The following is an 18,635-nucleotide window of genomic DNA, read 5'->3' as shown; positions in this document are numbered from 1 at the left end:
AGCAGATACTTTATTGTGCCACTGTGGTCAGTGCCTTTCTCTGGGAAGGTGTGTGTTGGAGGAGGGGCTTCCTAAAGTATGTCATGGAGTCACACATAGAAACTTTAAACAATCCAAGGTGGACCGGTGTTTTTAACTCATAATACTCCTTTATTCCCTGTTTTAAATTTTTTTTAAATTTGATACAATAATTATACATAATAATGGAGTACAATGTGAGATTCAGTCCACATATACATTGTGAAATGATCAAATTAGGGTAGTTATCATGCACATCACCCCCAAATAATTATCACTACTTTTGTGGTGAGAACACTTAAAATTGTCTCTTTTAGAAATATACATTATTATTAACCATAGTCACCTTGCTGTGCAATAGAACACTAGAATTTATTCCTCCTAACTGTAACTTTTTACCTACTGACCACTCCCTCCCCATCCCCCTCTCTCCTCCCCCTCTCTCCTCCCCACCCCTGGTAACCACTGTTCTGTTATCTCCTATGATACCAACTTTTTAGCGTCAGCATGTGAGATTGTACAGTATTTGCCTTTCTGTGCCTGGATTATTTTATTTAGCATAATGTCCTTCAGGTTTATCCCTGTTGCTGCAAAAGACAGGAGTTCTCTCTTTTTTTCTGGTTGAATAGTATTCCATTGTCAAAAGTGCTGTAAGACTAGGAAAAGAACACTGCAGGCTGGAGCCTGGGGAAAGTGGTCTGAGGCAGGTGGGACTGGAGCTGGGGTTTGGCAGACAGGCTGGGTTTGATTGTCAGCATAATGGAGAGCACTCATGTGCCAGCTGGGTGGGAGGAGCAGCCGAGTGAAGACTGGGAAGCCCCTCAGGAAGCATGTGCAGGGTTTGTGGTGATGAGCAGACCAGCAGGTACGTAGGGGGAGAAGGGTGTGATGGGGCAGAGGAACTTATGTCATAGTATAAGACAGAAGTTGAGCCTCATTTTAATGGGCATTGTGGTGGTATTGAATAGTGATGGAATGTATGGGTCTGGAATCAGACTGCCTGGTCAAGGGCTCTGAAACTTGAGTGTGCATCAGAATCACCTCGAGACTTGTTAAAGTATAGACTGTGGACCACATCTCCCCAGTTGCTGATTCAGTGGGTGTGGGTGGGGCCTGAAAATTCACATTTCTCACTGGCGATGCTGCCGTTACTGAGTTTGGGACCACGTTTGGAGAACCACTGGTCTAGAATTGAGAGGTTGGCAAATCTTTTCTGTTAAGAGGTAGGTAGTAAATATTTTAGGCCTTGTGGGCTACAGAGTATCAGTTACATATTCTTTATTGCTTTTCATGACCCATTAAGCATATACATATCATTGTCTGCCATATACAAACAGGCTGTTGGGGGAGTGAGGATGACATAGGGAAGGTGGGGCATGGTTTAATAACCCCTGGGCCATGCCTAGATGGTCAGTCCTCTGCCACATAGCTGGCTGACCTTTGCCAAGTTAATCACCTTTTTCCTTTATTTTCTCATGCTTCTCATAAAACAGAGATGATAATATTCATACTTCTTACCATACAGAACTTCTGAGGATTCAGTGAGCTAAGCCACAAAAGATTGTGTGTCACAATGTCTGGGACATAGCTAGAATTTATAATTTATTTTTATTAATAGTAGTACTACCAACTACTGGTTACTCTGTTGATAGGCAAGGGGAAAACAGTAAGAGGCAGACCAACAGTGATCCAGGGCTCTGAAAGCTAATTGCTTCAAGATCCTGCTACCATTTTCTTTTGGGCTACTTGCAAAGAAGAATCCTTTAAAGCATATATGTACACTTTGAAGTACATCCTGGGTTAGTCCCTTATATCGGGATCATTGCTCAGTCTGTCCCTTGAGTGGCACTTAGAAAATGGCACTGTTCGTAAGCTGACTGGTATTGGGCCCAGGACTCTGGCTGAAGGGATTGGCATACTGGTAACCATTTGCAACCTGTGCTCAGGTCCTACTTGTTGGAAGCCCTGATTGAGAAGAGTGGCCTGGTCTGTACTTGCGTTAGATAGGATCTGGCTGCATTAATACTGAAACTACTCTGCCTTTTAATGTCTCATTTTGCCTCATGGTGGGAGGGAAAGTGAGAACCACAGAAAATCTGCCTGCCAGGTGTTCCACATTTCTTGTGCTACAGCATACAACTGAGCAGTGAGGTATAGCTTTCCCTCATGTAGCTGGGAAAGCGGTACCCCCGCTTGTACCTCTGGCATATCTTCTCTGTGCTGGTGCACCTAGAGAGGTTGCCTGGTGGCCCTGAGAGAGCCATCTCATCTCTAAACACTGATAGTGAAAGCTGGCCATGCTCAAATAAGATGGAGCAATCTACCTCTTCCTTGTTTAGTTACCCCCAAGGGGGCATCCACTTTCTTGCTCACCTCACCAGTTGCATGTTCTAGTCCTTGCCAGAAGCACATAATAATGACTTTGTAAGCTTAAGTTACAGGCACACAAAAGTACCTGATGGTGATATGACTCCACCCTCTGCTTGGGTTTTTGCTGACATTCAGTGAAATATCCTTCCATCTCCTCCCCACCTTGCAAAACAAACTTCCTGTTTTGAATTTGGTCCAGGCTGGAACAGCCCCACTACACCTGTTAACACACACAGACACACACTTCCCCCTTCATATTTGCTTAGCTTCTTGTTGCCTAGCCAGATTTCCCCTCAGCTTACAGATCCTGAATCATAAGGTATTGAACCAGGAAATTTAAGAGTTAACATTTTACTTAGAGGTATTCAAGTGAAAATATGGCTTCTGGTTTATTTTGCTGTATTGTGCCATGACTACTTTGCTAATTCTTCTCCTCCTTCACAGCAGAATGGAAGTGAGGAAAGGCAATCAGCTGACACAGGAGCCAGAGTGAGACCAGCAGACTCTCACACTGAACCTACACCATGAATTTGTGTCTATCTTCTACGCGTTAAGAGCCAAGGACAGGTGAAGTTGCTGGAGAGCAATGGCTGTCTTTACTCCGTGGAAGTTGTCCTCTCAGAAGCTGGGCTTTTTCCTGGTGACTTTTGGCTTCATTTGGGGTATGATGCTTCTGCACTTTACCATCCAGCAGCGAACTCAGCCTGAAAGCAGCTCCATGCTGCGTGAGCAGATCCTGGACCTCAGCAAAAGGTACATCAAGGCACTGGCAGAAGAAAACAGGAATGTGGTGGATGGGCCATACGCTGGAGTCATGACAGCTTATGGTAAGCACTGTGTTTCTGGGACCTCTCCATTAAAGTGTGCCTTGGCCTTGAAAATGGCCCTAGAAGCTCCCAGACATGGTCTTGTCATGCCTTCATAAGCAGTGAATTGCACACAGAGAGGCATCTTTAGGAAATTAAAGCAGTGCCATTTTCATTGTTCTGAGCTGGTATATGCAGACACACTTCCCCCTGGAATCAATGGGTTAGGACAGTTAGGGCTCTATTGGTTGTGTTTGCAGCTAGCTCCTTCTCCCTGAGGACATTTCAGGAACCATGTGATCTCATGTGGGAGTGAGTTCAGGGAATGCTGAAAAATATTCTCATCGTTCCCTAAACAAAACTTAATTAAGGCTGGTGGGGGTGAGGTGAAGAGGATGGGGAGGAATGGAAGCCAGTAAACTTAGAGCCAATTGTGTGCCTCCCGCCAGCCGATAAGTAGGACACTGGCACTTGCATCCTGGTGAGTTTTAATCTTTGGCTTCTTGAGGTTATGTTGCTCTTCTTCTTGCCCTTGTCTCTAATTGCCCTCACTTTAAAAGGAATCTTTGTGTACTTGTTGCTTTTTTTTAAAAGAATTTTTTTTTTCAGAATTATTTTTGAAATCATAAAGAGTAAAAAGATACACATATGGAATGTAACTTATTTTTCTTTTATGTTTAATATAGAAAAAGTTGGAAGCTGTAGACAAGCAAAAAAAGAAAAAAATTACACATAAGTCTACTACTCCAGGCAATAACCACAATTAACATTTCAGTGTGTATTTTTCTGATATTTTACATATACACACACAAAAATATATACATATATACACAAATACAAAAAAATTGCAAATGGATTTTAGAATATGCTGTGTTTTGCAGAGCAGAATTGGTCTGTAGAAGATGACCTGTTGTTGAGTGAAAGAGTCTCATCATTGAATTGAGGTTTCAGTGGTCTCACTGAAGTGGTCTCCATGATAGTATAGATGAGATACAAGAATGGGGTTAGGTGAGGTGGAGAAAGTGGAGTTCTGTTTTGTGACCCACTCAAGGAAGGTGCCCTGAAGTATGCAGAGTTCAAATCGTGATTCCCAAAAATGTGCAGCAACAGTTCAGTGCAGATTGACTTCAGACACAGGAAATCATACTCAGTTATACATGTACTTTTTTCTTTCCAAAAGGGGAAAAAAACTTGTTTTTAAAAATATGTAAAATTTTATACACACGTGTGTGTGTGTGTGTGTGTGTGTGTATATATTTATTATAGAAGATGCTTCTAAGGAACATTGTAGAAATTCTTTTCTAGTTCTTACTATGTAAATAATCATACTCTGCTTTTAATCTGTTAAAAGTGTAGGCATTGGCTTTTAATATATCTAAATAAAATGGTATCTTTTTTGAACTGATGGATTTAAAAAATGGGATTCGACTGTGGGAACTTACACTGAAAAACAACTAGGTAGTTTTTCCTAGAGTTGCATTTTAAAATTGCTCATCGACTCACACTTTTGTAACTTTTCCAGAGTAGTTGAGATAAACCAACAGAAAATAAAGTTGATTGTCACCATTAGTGTTACCAATGTATATAACGTAGCAGGTAACACAGGTACAGTTTTAAAGTTTCTGGTTGTATGCATTTCATGTTACAGCTTTGAAGGGAAAGAGTTACAGCTCAGTGGTAATTTTCTCTTGTTTCTCTTAGTCTGTCAAACCTTTTCTATGGCCAAGCAGCAGCTCCACAAATAGCAAATTTGTAGGCTTTAAATTTCTCCAGTTGTTTTGGCTGTTTTTATTTCTTGTGTACTGCTAAAAATCTCATAGGGAAGGCTTCCCTACTTAAGGACAATAATTTGGTCTTAGCTTTTCAGCCTCACAGAGATATTATTTTTTAAGTTACAAAAAAATCTCAGAATAGGCTGTTAGAATTTCAGCCACCCTATATGCTTGTAATCATAGGACTTTGCATCTCAAAGAAACTATAGAAATTATTCATTCCAACTTACTTTTGTAGATGAACCTTAGCAAAATAATTTCTTTTTCTCAAAAACAACAAAGAAACAATCAAACAGGTCACATGAGCAACTCTAACTCACACTGCTAGTTTTCTCTTTCTTCTAATCAACTTTAACATATCAAAGTGGTTTTGGGAGCTGAGTTTCTGGAATTTAATTGGATTTGTATGCATGTGCTTGAGGTATTGGGGGTTATCACATGGTGAGATCCTCCTAAGACACGGTGTCTCATTTGGTGCTACTGACATTTTGGTCTAAATAGGTCTTGATTGTGGATAGGATTTCAGCAGCATCTCTGGGGTCTCTACCCACTAGATGCCAGTAACAGCTCCCTAGTTGTGACAGTCAAAATGTCTTTAGACATGTGATAATTGTCTCCTTCCTGCCACCTTGGAGAACTGTACTAAGAGTGGAAACCACAAACGCCATCTGACATCATCTTTTAAAGGATGTTATCAAGCAGATAACTGGTTTTAGGTTTTTTGTTTGTTTCTGAGATAGTGTCTTGCTTTGTTGCCCAAGCTGGAATGCAATGGTATGATCTTGGCTCACTGCAACCTCCGCCTCCCAGGTTCAAGCCTCAGCCTACAGAGTAGCTGGGATTACAGGCACACACCACCACGCCCAGCTGCTTGTTGTATTTTTAGTAGAGACGGGGTTTCACCATGTTGGCCAGGCTGGTCTCGGACACCTGACCTCAGGTGGTCCACCTGCTTCGACCTCCCAAAGTGCTGGGATTATAGGTGTGAGCCACCGTGCATGGCCTGATTTTAGTTATTTTAAACTTAAAAGCCTAGTGTTACCCCTGGTTTCCAGTTCTGGCACCAACAATGTGGATTGAATGAGAGGATCGTACTAGGGATTAGTATAGTCCAGGGCCAGTCCTAGAAGCTGGAGAGCCATTCTGATGACATATGTTTCCCTTGGAATCTGTCAGTATCAGTAACATTGTGTGACATGCAGGCAGCCCTGGCAGTTAATGTCACATGGTGGTCCAGAGAATGTAGGATTCTTAGTAGTGTAGCTGGGCTGGCAGAACGGTGTTGGGGATGCATGGGCCATTAGTTTGCAGTCTCTTTTTTTTTTTTTTTGCCATAAATGCAACCTATGTGCAGTGCACTGCCTACACATCTGCTTTGAAAGAGTGAAGAGTTGATCCTGTATGGCTGGGATTTGTGTCTGGTTTAAATGAATCCAGCAAAATGAAGAAAAAAATTCCTTCTTTCTCTCATCCCCATATTGGTATAATCAGAGGCTCTCAGGATAAATGGGTCTACAGTAGGTATTTGAGGGATTGTAGTAGCTGATTTTAGATGATTGCTTATTTATTAGAATTTTCTGGTTAGAGATTCCAGGGCAGCAGGGCTCGGTGAACTATGAACTGTGCTCTAAAATTGGAACACCTCCACTCCCACTTGTTTGTAACAAATGCAATAACAGATAAACATGATAATTCCAGTATTTATTTCATAATACATCTGAAACATTCTGAATCCATCGATCAGCAGTCACCATAGTTATTCTAAATACTCATCTGATCAAGTTCCTTATTGATTCAGCTACTTCCCAGGACTCCCATGGTCTAAGGCAGAGTCATCAAACCATGGCCTATGGGCCAAGTCTTCCTTGATACCTGTGTTTGTAAAGAAAGCCATGCCCATTTGATTACATGCAGTCTGTGGCTGCTTTTGCACTATAATGGCAGAGTTGAGTAGTTGTCATACAGACTGCAAAGCCTAAATATTTACTGTCTGGTTCTTTACCAAAAATGTTTATCAGTCTCTGACTTAGATAGTCTCTTGGTGAGTCTCTCTATCTACTGGATTTTGTGGGTATGTGTGTGTCCCAAGTCTCTTTCATGCTTGTGTTAAGGTGCACATATATAAATGCAGCATTTCTCTAGCCTCTGAAAATGCTTCTTCTAAGTGGCAGGTCGAGAGTTGTAGTGGTTAGGAGCATGGGTTTTGGAGCCAACTGGTTTGTCTTTGCCACATCCTGCCTGCATGACTTAGGCCCTAGAAGCACAAAACTGCTTGAAAGTGGGGTGTCAGTGCCTCTCACCAAGGACTGTGAGACATGAGCAAGGTGCTGTGTGTCAGGTGCCTGACATTGTGTGCTTATTGTTGGCTGTTAGTGTGGCTTGTGACTAGTACTCAATAATAGAACTTGAAGAATATCTTCCCTGCCCCAACCCATCCTTGTTTTGGTGATTTTAAAAGAGACTTCTGGACTTCTTTGGGATTTGGCAACTCCAAAGTGATACTTGGAAGATCTCCTGGGCAGCCCGTGTGGAACATTCAGTGCATTTGTTATTGGAGTGTGGAGGGCTTTTCTGTGTATTACTCTGTCAGTCTAGAGAGGAGTGTGTTGGCTTTTGCCTCCCAGGCAAGTATAGAGCCAGAGCCCTCTGCAGGTCAGCAGAGGAGAGCCCTCTGCATCTCCCAGCCAGTGTGGCAGGGGCCATGCCTGCCAGTGACGTCTCGGGAATTGTGTCATGGATGGTGCCACTCACCCGAGTCAATGCAATTCTTGTTTCTGAGGTGAATTGATCTCTGTCTCCAACAGCCTGACCCAAATTCTGATCCCTAGTGATACCTCTTATCTAACTGGACAGACCCGGTCCACTTGTGTTCTCTAATGAACAGTAATGGAAACCTGAGGCGAGGTGACATTTCCCTTCATGGTCCATCCACACCTTGTTAACCCTGGCTTCTCTGGGCTGGGGCACTGTCCTAGAAAAGCTGCCAGCTCAGGCTCAAACAGCTGTGGGCTCCCAGTTTCTCTCTGCTGACCCCCATCCCACTTGCCTGCTGCCTGATTCCTCCTTGACCTCCCGGTTCTGTGTGCCTGCTCTTCCCTACCTTCTGCCTGTCTCCTGGTTCCCTGAGCTTTTTAGTCCTAGACTGGCCCTTTGGCTTCTGTTTTTCAAGCCTGGTCCTTCAGGAAATGTCTGTCATTGGCTGGACTATCCCCCACATTTTGTGCATACAGTGAGAAACAGATGGACAAAGGCCCTGCTCTCATAGATGCTTTGTTATCTTTGGAAGGAAGAAATAATAAACAAGAGAAAGTCAGATAGCAGAGTACATTCCAGGAAGAAAAATGGGGATAGGATTTAAAATATCTGAGGGGTGGCCAGGTATGGTGGCTGATGCCTGTAATCCCAGCACTTTGGGAGGCCGAGGCGGGTGGATTACAAGGTCAGGAGATCGAGACCAGCCTGACTAACATGGTGAAACCCCATCTCTACTAAAAATACAAAAAAAGTAGTATTTTTTTTTTTTTTTTTGGTGCATGGTGGCGGGCGCCTGTAGTCCCAGCTACTCGGGAGGCCGAGGCAGGAGAATGGTGTGAACCTGGGAGGCGGAGCTTGTAGTGAGCCAAGATTGTGCCACTGCACTCCAGCCTGGGCGACAGAGGGAGACTCCGTCTCAAAAAATAAATAAATAAATAAATAATAAAAAATATCTGAGGGGCTACTTTGCACTGGAAGGTCACCTCTCTCTCTGGAGGTAACTTTTAACCAAATGACACCAAGGAGCAGCCAGGTACAGTGGAAAGAAAGAGGTGGAGGCAGAGCATGCCAGGGAGAAGGCATGGTGTGTGCTAGGCCCTAAGGCCAGCATATGCACTCCAGGGTAGAAGGGAGGCCACTGTAGCTAAAACAAAGTGAGCAAGGAGTGGCATGGAAGGTGTTTGAGGCGGTGAGAGGCCAGCAGCTCATGCAGAGCCCTGTAGGCTGTGGCTTCTGGTATCAATATGGATGTTCTTATGCGGAAACCAGACCTCGACCTCACCCTATAGTTCACTGCTTTCTCTGTGGGAGGAAGGAAGTTTTCTCCTTAAGGAGGCATACACCGGGGTTGGAGAACCAGCACAGGGCTTTTGGTTGCTGGTTGGGGGCAGTGGAGAGGTAACTGCAAGTGGGCTTCTGATTGGCCCTCATTGGCTTGGGATGCTGTATGTTAACACCATTTAGGACTGCTGAAGATTGCTCTGAAAGGTTAGCAGCTGCTGTGTGTTGCAGATCCAGATAATGTTCTGAGATTGGAATGAGAGCTTTTGCAAGTGTTGCCTTCCACCTCTCTTGTGAAAAAGGAATAAAAACAGGTTGGATTTCATTAAAGATGCAAGCATGTAAAGGGTTTTTTAGTTTTGTTTTTTTTTTTTCCCTCACTTTTCTTTTGTGTCTCTCTTCCTACAAATAGGGAAATATGGTCAAGGAATAGGAATCGTTTCTTTTTTTCTTTCTGTCTTTATTTTTTTTTGAGGACTGGGACTATTGTGGGATAATGTGGAAAACCACTGTTGCCAAAGTAGAAATTCCCTGCCCTTGAGGGAAATGCACTGTTCTTGGAGTGAAACTGGTAGGGGAAAAAATAGCTGGGCTGTTTGGTGTGTCTGAGAAGGCTTTAGTTACTCTATGGTGACGTGGCTGATGTGATTAAAGAAAGGGCTTTTTGGTTTAAAAAGCTTGGAACCTAAAAATGGGCCTCTCTGTGGCTTGGGACTTCTCCAGCCATCCTGTGGTAGAGTCCAGCCTGCCCAGTATCCTCATCAAAGTCAGGCCAAGTTCACAAGCACACCCAGGCCAGTCAAAAGGTCTGAGGAAGACCTTGGGAATGTTTTAGACAGGAGAAGTAAACTCAGAATAAGGGGCTCATTCTTCTACTCCTCAGTCATTAAGACCCTTTCTTTCATGCAGCACCACTACTTCAAGTCTGGATTGAGGAGGGATTGCACGCACATGTGTAGGGTTGGAGTCTGCCATTGCCATGTTCAAACGATAAGGCTCAGAATGTCCCTTGTCTTACCTGGCTGCCATAGCTCTCTATGACCCTCTGCTTCTTCCCAACTGTGTCCTGGTGCTCTTTTGCTGTCAGAAGTGCTTGGGCAGACCTCATGCTGCTGCGGACACCCTAAAAAGCTCCACACCCTCTCAAGTCTACTAAGGCATGGTGGCTGTCTTCTAGGACAAGACTGTTGCATGGTGGCTGAGCATTCACCTGTCTCTGCGCCTCTGCATTTGCTCTTCCCCACGCCTTCCTATCTTCCTTCTTTCTTTGTAAATAAAGTTTGTTAGAACACAGCCATGCCCATTCCTTCTGTTTCAGAGAAGTTAGCCTTCCCTCCTTCACAGGAGGGCCCAAGCCCACTGTTACTCTCATTCTTTATAACACTCAAGCTACTTAGAATCAAGTATTTGTTGTATGAGCTGATCGTATGTCTCTCCCGCTTACAATGTAAGTTCTGAAAGAGCAGGGACTTTGGTCTGTTTTGTTCCCTGCTGTGCCCCGGAACTTAGTACCTTCTGCCTGGCGCATAGTAGGAGCCATGAATGAATAGCAGCAGCCCTTGGCGAAACTCTGTGATGTTCTGTGTGGTACAGTTACAGCTGGGACTCATTTGAAAATCACAATAATGTTTTTAGTGAAGCAGGAAATGAGAAGAAATTCCCTATGGGCTCTGCATCTAAGAGGCTCCAAGTAGCTATTATGCATGATCCTGACATGGAAACTATTGTTTATTCTGGAAGGTAGTTAGTGTTTCTGTTGGAGGGATGGAACACGTTGTGTTCCTTACTGATGTGTGACCTTGAACAAGTCACCGATCATCTTAAAGCTTACTTCCTCTTTTGTAAAACACACAGTATAATATCACTTAATCTCATAGGCTTGTTGTGAGGATTACAAATGACAAAGTTTATTTAGGCACTTAGATTGACTTAAATTATTCTTGTACTTTTTTTTTTTTTTGGTGTTTTTGTTTTATTTTTGTTTTGTCTTGTTTTGGAGATAGTCTTGCTGTGTCACAAAGGCTGAAGTACAGTAGTGTGATCATGGCTCTAGCAACCTCCGCCTCCCAGACTCAAGCCTTATGCCCACCTCAGCCTCCAGAGTGTAGGCACGTGCCACCACGCTAGGCTACTTTAAAACAAAAAAGTTATTTTATCTAAAGATGGAATCTCACTGTCTTGCCCAGGCTGGTCTCAAACTCCTGGCCTCAAGTGATTCTCCCACCTCAGCCTCCCGAAGTGCTGGGATTGCAGGTGTGAGCCACTGTGCCCAACTAGTACTTAATCAAAGTGCATTCTTTCCTATTAGTTATCACTAACTCTGACTTGAATATGTACCTGCATCTGTTACCACCCAGCCATAACTGTTCATGTAGATCTGACATTGATCATTCGTTTGAACACACGGCTTCAGCAACCTGTTTATGCAGCTGTTCTTAGCCTTTACAGGGGTAGAGCCTGACCAGATGTGAGAGGAAATATGCTCTGTTTCAGAAGAGGTGAGGCTTGCCACCACCCTCCTAAACTAGGAGATGTGGTTGTCATTGCCCTCTTCAAAAGATACAGTTTTCCTCTGTGGGCTGTAAGATAAGCTGGGTGTGGCCAAGTTCACCTTTGTATCTAACCAGGGCATTGGTGGTGGTGGTGTTTCTGGCATGGTACAGTGAGCAGGAAGGAGTAGTGTACAAGGCCACCCTTTCCAAGAAGGTGCGGGCCCTGGTGTCAGGTGAGGACAATGGATGACAATAGGCTTGACCTCTCAGCACTTCTGATTCCTTACCTTTTCTATAAAAAAGGCTACAAGTCTTTGTTTCTATTCCATGCAGCTGGCTACATGTTAGGAAAATTCAGCGAATAGCCTAAGAACTCTATTCTGGATGTTAACAGATTCCATAAAGCACTTAATATCATCAACAGGCCTAGATAGGATCCTTTACCAGATTCCAATGCATGGAAATTTCCTCGATAGTAATGACACCCTCTGCATCACCTTAGGAAAAACATTTGCTTCTGGGCAGAAGTTCTGGTGAAATCTTAAATCTGTAGTTCTAACTCAGAAGAGAAGGCTAGTCAGTGTTGCCGAGCATCTGGGCTGCTCTTTGACTGTGTGATAATTGTTGTATGCCCTTTTGTGTCCAGAATCTGCTGCCTGGGACCACTGCAGGGTGGAAGCCACCTTTGTCAGTTCAGGAGCAGGCAAATTATCCAACATGTGGCTTTAAAATTCAAATGAGATAAGGCAGTAAGGGTCACTAAGATGTTTCTGGTGGGTAATGCCTTACGTGACTTTAGGGTACTGTGGCACTATCTTTGATTTCTTTTTTTGTTCTTTTTTTTTTTTTTTGAGACGGAGTCTCGCTCTGTCGCCCAGGCTGGAGTGCAGTGGCCGGATCTTAGCTCACTGCGAGCTCCGCCTCCCGGGTTCACGCCATTCTCCTGCCTCAGCCTCCCGAGTAGCTGGGACTAAGGCGCCCGCCACCACACTCGGCTAGTTTTTTGTATTTTTTAGTAGAGACGGGGTTTCACCATGGTAGCCAGGATGGTCTCAATCTCCTGACCTCGTGATCCGCCCGTCTGGGCCTCCCAAAGTGCTGGGATTACAGGCTTGAGCCACTGCACCCGGCTATCTTTGATTCTTAAGAGTACAATTCATGTACTATGTATATATATTTAAAATAACACTTAATGCCTTTGTGACTTTGAAAATAATGTGAATTTTTATGTAAAATTAGAGCATATGAGGCAGTATGGAGATGAATAAAGAATAAATATTACCTCTAAGTGCAGATCTTACCCAGTAAGATTGATTTCTCTTTTTTCTTTTAAAAAAAAGTGATACATACGTGTGTGTATATATGTCTATATGTACATGAATATATGCCTTTTTTTAAATTAAGATACTGCATTTCCTTATGCCATTAGGTATTTTTGATGACTGTACACTTTTCCTTTTTTATCCGTCCACTTAACAAATATTTATTGAACTCCTGATATTAATAGCTAGTGGCCATAAACAGAGATGACAAGCAGACTTGGTCTCTGCCCTCCCTAAGTTTACAGTCTAGTGATTTATTCTATCTTATGAATGGCTGACATAATGTAATTTAATCTTTTTGTTGTGTGTTTGGGTAATTTCCAGTTCTTATCTGTAATAACACTATTTTATAAATAACACTGCTTTGAATGTCCTTGTACATAATAAATGGACTCTATTTGGGTCATTACTGTAACTCTATTATCTTTCTGTGGAAAGGTCACTCTAAAATTAATTTAAAAATATATAATTGATGAAACTTGACATTCCTGACAGTCAATGGAAGTAAGAGGTTGAGGTTAATTCTTTTTTCATTAGCACCTTCCTTTCTCATTAACGCCCCGTCTTTGCCGGTTTCTCCAGAGCAGCAAGTGAAGCTGCTCTGTGGCTCTGTTGTTCATGCTCTGCCTCTCGGGCAGCCATGGTGAAAAGGGATTTGATTTAGGAGCAGGCACAGACGTAAATTATTTTTGGCAGTTCAGATATAAGACCTTGCTCATTGCATAGTTGGTTTTGTGCCATAGTATCATGGCAGCTGCACCTTCACAGTAGATCTCAACCTTGGCTGTGCCCCAATCCTTGATGGACTCTGCAGATCTGGATTTAGTGCATTGAAGTTGCAACCTGGTAACTCTGCACAAAGTGAGTCTGATGCACAGCAGGGCTAAGAACCACTGCTTTAGAAGCATGTTCCAGGAAAAATGGGGTGGTGGGCAGCGTAGCTCCCAAGCATGGCCGTTTTTGATAATTCCTGAAATATGGATTGATTTTGATGATCTGGGAAATGAAGGTTTACCTCGCAGTCTCACATTATTAGCTGATAGATCTATAAACCTTATTCCACCAGTAGGGCCCTCCTTTCTATTGAGATCCATCCATCTCCCTGAATTCCAGAGATGGAGAAAAGTGTGATTTGCAGTTATAGCTCCTTGGCTGTCTGCTCAAGGATGTGTCTGTCAGCCCCTTCCAGTCACTTCTTACCCATTAATGCCATGGCTTCCTGGAAATGAAAACTTAACAGAAGCTGTCAAATAACCTGTTCCAGTGCAGTTTAATCGACCTTACCATTTATCAAAGAATGCCGGCATGATAGAAACCAAAGCCTGCTTTCCCTAGAGAGACATTTTAAATGTTTTTCAACTACTTTGATCTCATCTTCATCATGTACAGTAAGTTTTAGGAATGCAGAATTGCAGTAGTAATGTTGGGATTAAATTTTTATTGTGAAGGCTTTGAACCACAAACAAAATTTTAAAAGCTCATTAGTAATTGAAAATGATAATCTTGCTGAGGACTCATGGCTATAATAACTATAAGACACAATGAAATATTAAAATATTATACAAGAATTTGGAGTAATATTGTTCTTTCATTTTTATTAAACTATAGAAATTCTTTGTACAGTTGTAGTGAATAAAAGGGTTACCATTAGGATTAAAACACAAACAGACCGGCGCGGCGACTCACACCTGTAATCCAAGCACTGTGGGAGGCTGAGGCGGGTGGATCATGAGGTCAGGAGTTCGAGACCAGCCTGACCAACATGGTGAAACCCCGTCTCTACTAAAACTACAAAAATTAGCTGGGCGTGGTGGTGCCTGTAATCCCACCTACTCAGGAGGCTGAGGCAGGAGAATCGCTTGAATCCAGGAGACGGAGGTTGCAGTGAGCTGAGATCGTGCCACTGCACTCCACCCTTGGCCACAGAACAAGACTCCATCTCAAAAAAAAAAAAAAAAAAAAAAGATTAAAACACAAACAAAAAAAATAATGTTATGTTATGTTATGTTATGTTATGTTATGTTATGTTATGTTATGTTATGTTAGATGGAGTATTGCTCTGGCTGTGTTACCCAGGCTGGAGTGTAGCAGTACGATCTTCGTTCACTGCAGCCTCCGCCACCCGGGTTCAAGTGATTCTCCTGCCTCGGCTTTCCGAGTAGCTGGGACTACAGGCACATGCCACCACGCCCAGCTAATTTTTGTATTTTTAGTAGAGACGGGGTTTCACCATGTTGGCCAGGTTGGTCTCGAGCTCCTGACCTCAGGTGATCCACCTGTCTCGGCCTCCCAAAGTGCTGGGATTACAGACATGAGCCATCATGTCAGCCTGTTATTTCTTTAAAATTGTGATAAAACTGTTAACAGTTTTTGGAGGTTTAACAGTAAAATACAAGGTGCAAAATAATTTCATTGCCTGGAAACGTATAATTTACTGAGCCTTATTTGTGAGAGTACTATAGTTTGTTTCATTCATTCATTTGTTTACTTACATAACACATACTTAATGTGCCAAGCACTGTATAATGATACAGATAAGGGCTTGGCGTCATCTCTGTCATTGTTTTTTATTAAGAACATCCTTAATCTTGGGTTGGCTGCTTTGAAATGGTGACTTGGGTAGCTGCTTGAGTTAAAAATGAACTTTTTTCTTTCATATTGGGAGAGAAAACATGCCTCCCCAGGTAAAGTGCTTAGAGAATTCAAGGTTTTTAGTAGCCTTATATTCCATCTTCATTTTAAGGGAGAAGATATAGAAATAGTCTTAATTTTAAAAAAATCTTGGATCACTTGATGTATTTGGTAGTTGCCAGTGTCAGCTGGTGGATGTTTAGTGATACTGGGTCAGGTGACCAGAGTTGCCACAGGACAGGGGCATGAGTGAGTCTTAAGAGTGGTTGGTATATGTTTTCCCACGAACACATGGCAAAATCCCAGAGGTTATTCTCTAACAAGTAGATTCAGGGGAAGCAAGTCAGAGATGCTTGCTGGTGGACAGGTCCGTTGTAGTTCTTAAGAGACAGTGCAGCATGGTGGGTAAGAGCCATCAGCCCTGGAACCAGACTGGGTTTGAGTCCTGGGTCTGTAATCACCTCTGCTAAATTATTTAGCCTCTCTGTGCTGTGATTTATTTGTAAGAGGGGCATAGGGATGATCATATGCTCCTCAGATTGTCTTGGTAGGATTAAATGAATTAGTTCATTTAAAGTGCTCAGCACACTGCCTGGCATATAGAAAGTTAAGTAAGTAGAGGAGGTGATATCAGGGTGGCTGTGGTGATGGTGATCCCTCCTCCTCATCATGAATCCCCTTTTACACTCCATGTCACACAGTCACAGAAGGTCAATCTTTGGCAGATGGGGTCAACAAGAAATAGTAGGTCAGTCGTATTTACTGGTCACTGTAATTTGAGAACTGAGGGAGAATATCTTCTTAATTATAAGTGTGACAACTTCGTATCCTACCTAGAGTATGCTCCACTAATGACTATCACCAGTAACAATGGATTGAGGACTGTGTCCAGTAGTCTGTTGAGAGCCCATCAGCATTGGCTCATGTTCTGTTAGCTCTCCCTTAGGGAGGAAGGCAGACTTCCCTCACTGCAACTTTCCGTTGTATTTGTAGCAGTCCCTCCAGTGAATGGAAGTCACACATGATGCAGGTTCATTCAGTGGGCATTTCCTTTCCTGTAAGCCCTCTATCACAGTTCTCTCTCCATGTCTTCACAGAGGGCAGTGGGGAATACAGAGGGTTTGAGAGAATGCACCTAATTCAGCGGTTCTCAAATGAGGGCAGTTTTGTCCCTCCAAGGGATATTTGGCAGTGTCTGCAGACGTTTTTGATTGCCACACCTGGAGAATTGCTGCTGTCATTCAGGGAGTAGAGACCAGGGATGCTGCTAAACATCCTACAATGCAAGGACAGTTACCATGACAAAGAATTACCTGGCCCAAAGTGTCAGTAGTGCCGAGGTTGAAAAATCCTGAGTTAAGTCACACTAGAGGGCCAGGGCTTCTGTGCTTGGCCAACTACAATTACTGGTGATAGTTAAATGCTGTCTAGATCGTATTCGGATTCTAGCTGGCTTGATGACACAGGCTCTAGGCAAAGAGGCTGAAATGAAAAGAAATACTGAGGAGTATTTCTTTATACTGAACATTGCCCCTTCTCGCTGGCACGACTGCCCCCTTCTGCGTGGCTGGCCTCTGGCACTCTTCAGAACTCTGGAGAGCCAGTTGATGCATTAGACTCAGTGACAGAACAGGTGACCGACTCCCGCTGTCTGTGCCAACTAATGATGTGCCTGTGACAGACTGAGTCATGCCGACCGTAGGACTGCAGACCGCAGAGGAGAGTGCTCTCATGACCCTTTGGATAAAGCAATAAAGCTTTGCATCACCTGAGGAGAGATTTCTTTGGGAAAGATGAGAACATTTTCCACTGAAAGGCTTTATTTTACTTATATATTTAACAGGCGGTTATGCAGTGCTTATTATGTGCCAGCCAGTATTCAAAACATTTTATAAATATTAACTCATTAACTCCTCTCCACAACCCCAAAGCTGAAGTGTTGTTCATGTCACTCTTTTACAGATAAGGAAACAGGAATGCCAGAGGTGGGACTGAAACCTAGGAACTCTGGCTCCAAAGTCAGGCCCTTAACCGCTGTGTTATGGATGAAAGACTCTGAACTTCACCCTTGGTTTATTTTTTCTACCCAGGTTCTTGACTTCTGATTGGTCCCATTGAGACATCAGGGAATTAAACAGTCCTGAGGCAAGCCCTCATTTTATCAGCTTCTTATTTAATATCTGTGAACCTCAGTTTTCTTGTCTGTAAAATGGAGTCACATCTACCTCATGGGGAGGATGTGAAGATAAAACAGTTGTCCATTTTGCATTGCTATGAAAAATACCTGAGCCTGGGTAATTTATAAAGAAAAGAGATTTATTTGGCTCAAGATTCTGCCACTGTACAAGAAGCACAGCACCAGCATCTGCTTCTGGTTCACTGGGCATAATGGAACAGGCTGGTGCACCTTTGACGAGGTTCGCTGGCTGTGATCTGTGCTGTTTATGTGACCACGTGTGTTTATTTCATGGTCAGATCACTGCATCTGCTCAGGGACAAGTTTGCTATTTTCCAGGAGAAAGGAAGGTTGCAACTTCCCGTTTGTCTTAACTCAGGGCTTTTCTCAGTCCTGCTACCCACACTCTGCACTTTTCCCCTGGCCCACTCCCAATTCAGAAATGGGTCTGGATTCTATTTCCATGGATGGTTATGCAGTCACCCATCTGCTTTTCTGACACATACAAGTCAGTATATCTTTCTGTGATTATGAATTTTTAGAGGAGAGAGTCTAAGCTTATCTTTTTTTTTTTCTTTGAATATCTTGTCTACAAATAGTAAATGCATCCATAGCGGTGAAGGAGTTCCTGTAATTTATCCAGAGAAAAGTGCAGTACTCTTTAATGTGTAGTCAGATGTGTGAGAAAGGGAACCAACTCTTAAATGTAAGAACCATGAGAGTATATCCCCAGCATCTAGAATAATATGTGGCACATAGTAGTAGCTTAATAAATACTTGTGAGCAAATGAATGACTCTAATCTTTACTTTAAATATTTCCTAAATCTGATTATAGTCAATTCTGGGTTGTGTAGCAGACCTGAAAATCTGGGGCTGTAGCTTTTATGAAGTATTAGTGTATGTAACTAACAGAATTGAACACTTTTTAAAAAACTGGGACATACTAGAGTATGCAACACGAAAAATAACGAACTTGATCCAAAGGCTACTTTGGGATCTTGCTGCACCCTTG

At 42.9% G+C, this 18,635-nt stretch overlaps 2 protein-coding genes across 3 annotated transcripts in view; both read left to right on the top strand.

Annotated features, from left to right (window-relative positions):
- The window catches only part of RAB3GAP1 (RAB3 GTPase activating protein catalytic subunit 1), a 1,043,110-nt gene that overhangs the window by 111,545 nt on the left and 912,930 nt on the right, over nt 1-18,635 (top strand). The window lies entirely within an intron of this gene.
- Nucleotides 1-18,635, top strand: part of MGAT5 (alpha-1,6-mannosylglycoprotein 6-beta-N-acetylglucosaminyltransferase) — a 338,870-nt gene that overhangs the window by 126,649 nt on the left and 193,586 nt on the right. Inside the window, exon 2 of one of the 2 annotated variants that reach the window (XM_050750979.1) lies at nt 2,836-3,215. In XM_050750979.1, the coding sequence (XP_050606936.1) occupies nt 2,975-3,215 (241 nt within the window). In that variant the 5' untranslated portion in view covers nt 2,836-2,974. Of the gene's footprint in view, nt 1-2,832; nt 3,216-18,635 lie in introns of both variants that reach the window. The other variant, XM_050750980.1, reaches the window with a different exon arrangement.

This window comes from Macaca thibetana, chromosome 12 (genome assembly GCF_024542745.1).
Source record: "Macaca thibetana thibetana isolate TM-01 chromosome 12, ASM2454274v1, whole genome shotgun sequence".
Taxonomy (NCBI): Eukaryota; Metazoa; Chordata; class Mammalia; order Primates; family Cercopithecidae; genus Macaca; species Macaca thibetana.
Note: the sequence above shows the minus strand (reverse complement) of the source record. Positions and strands in the feature narration are given on the sequence as shown.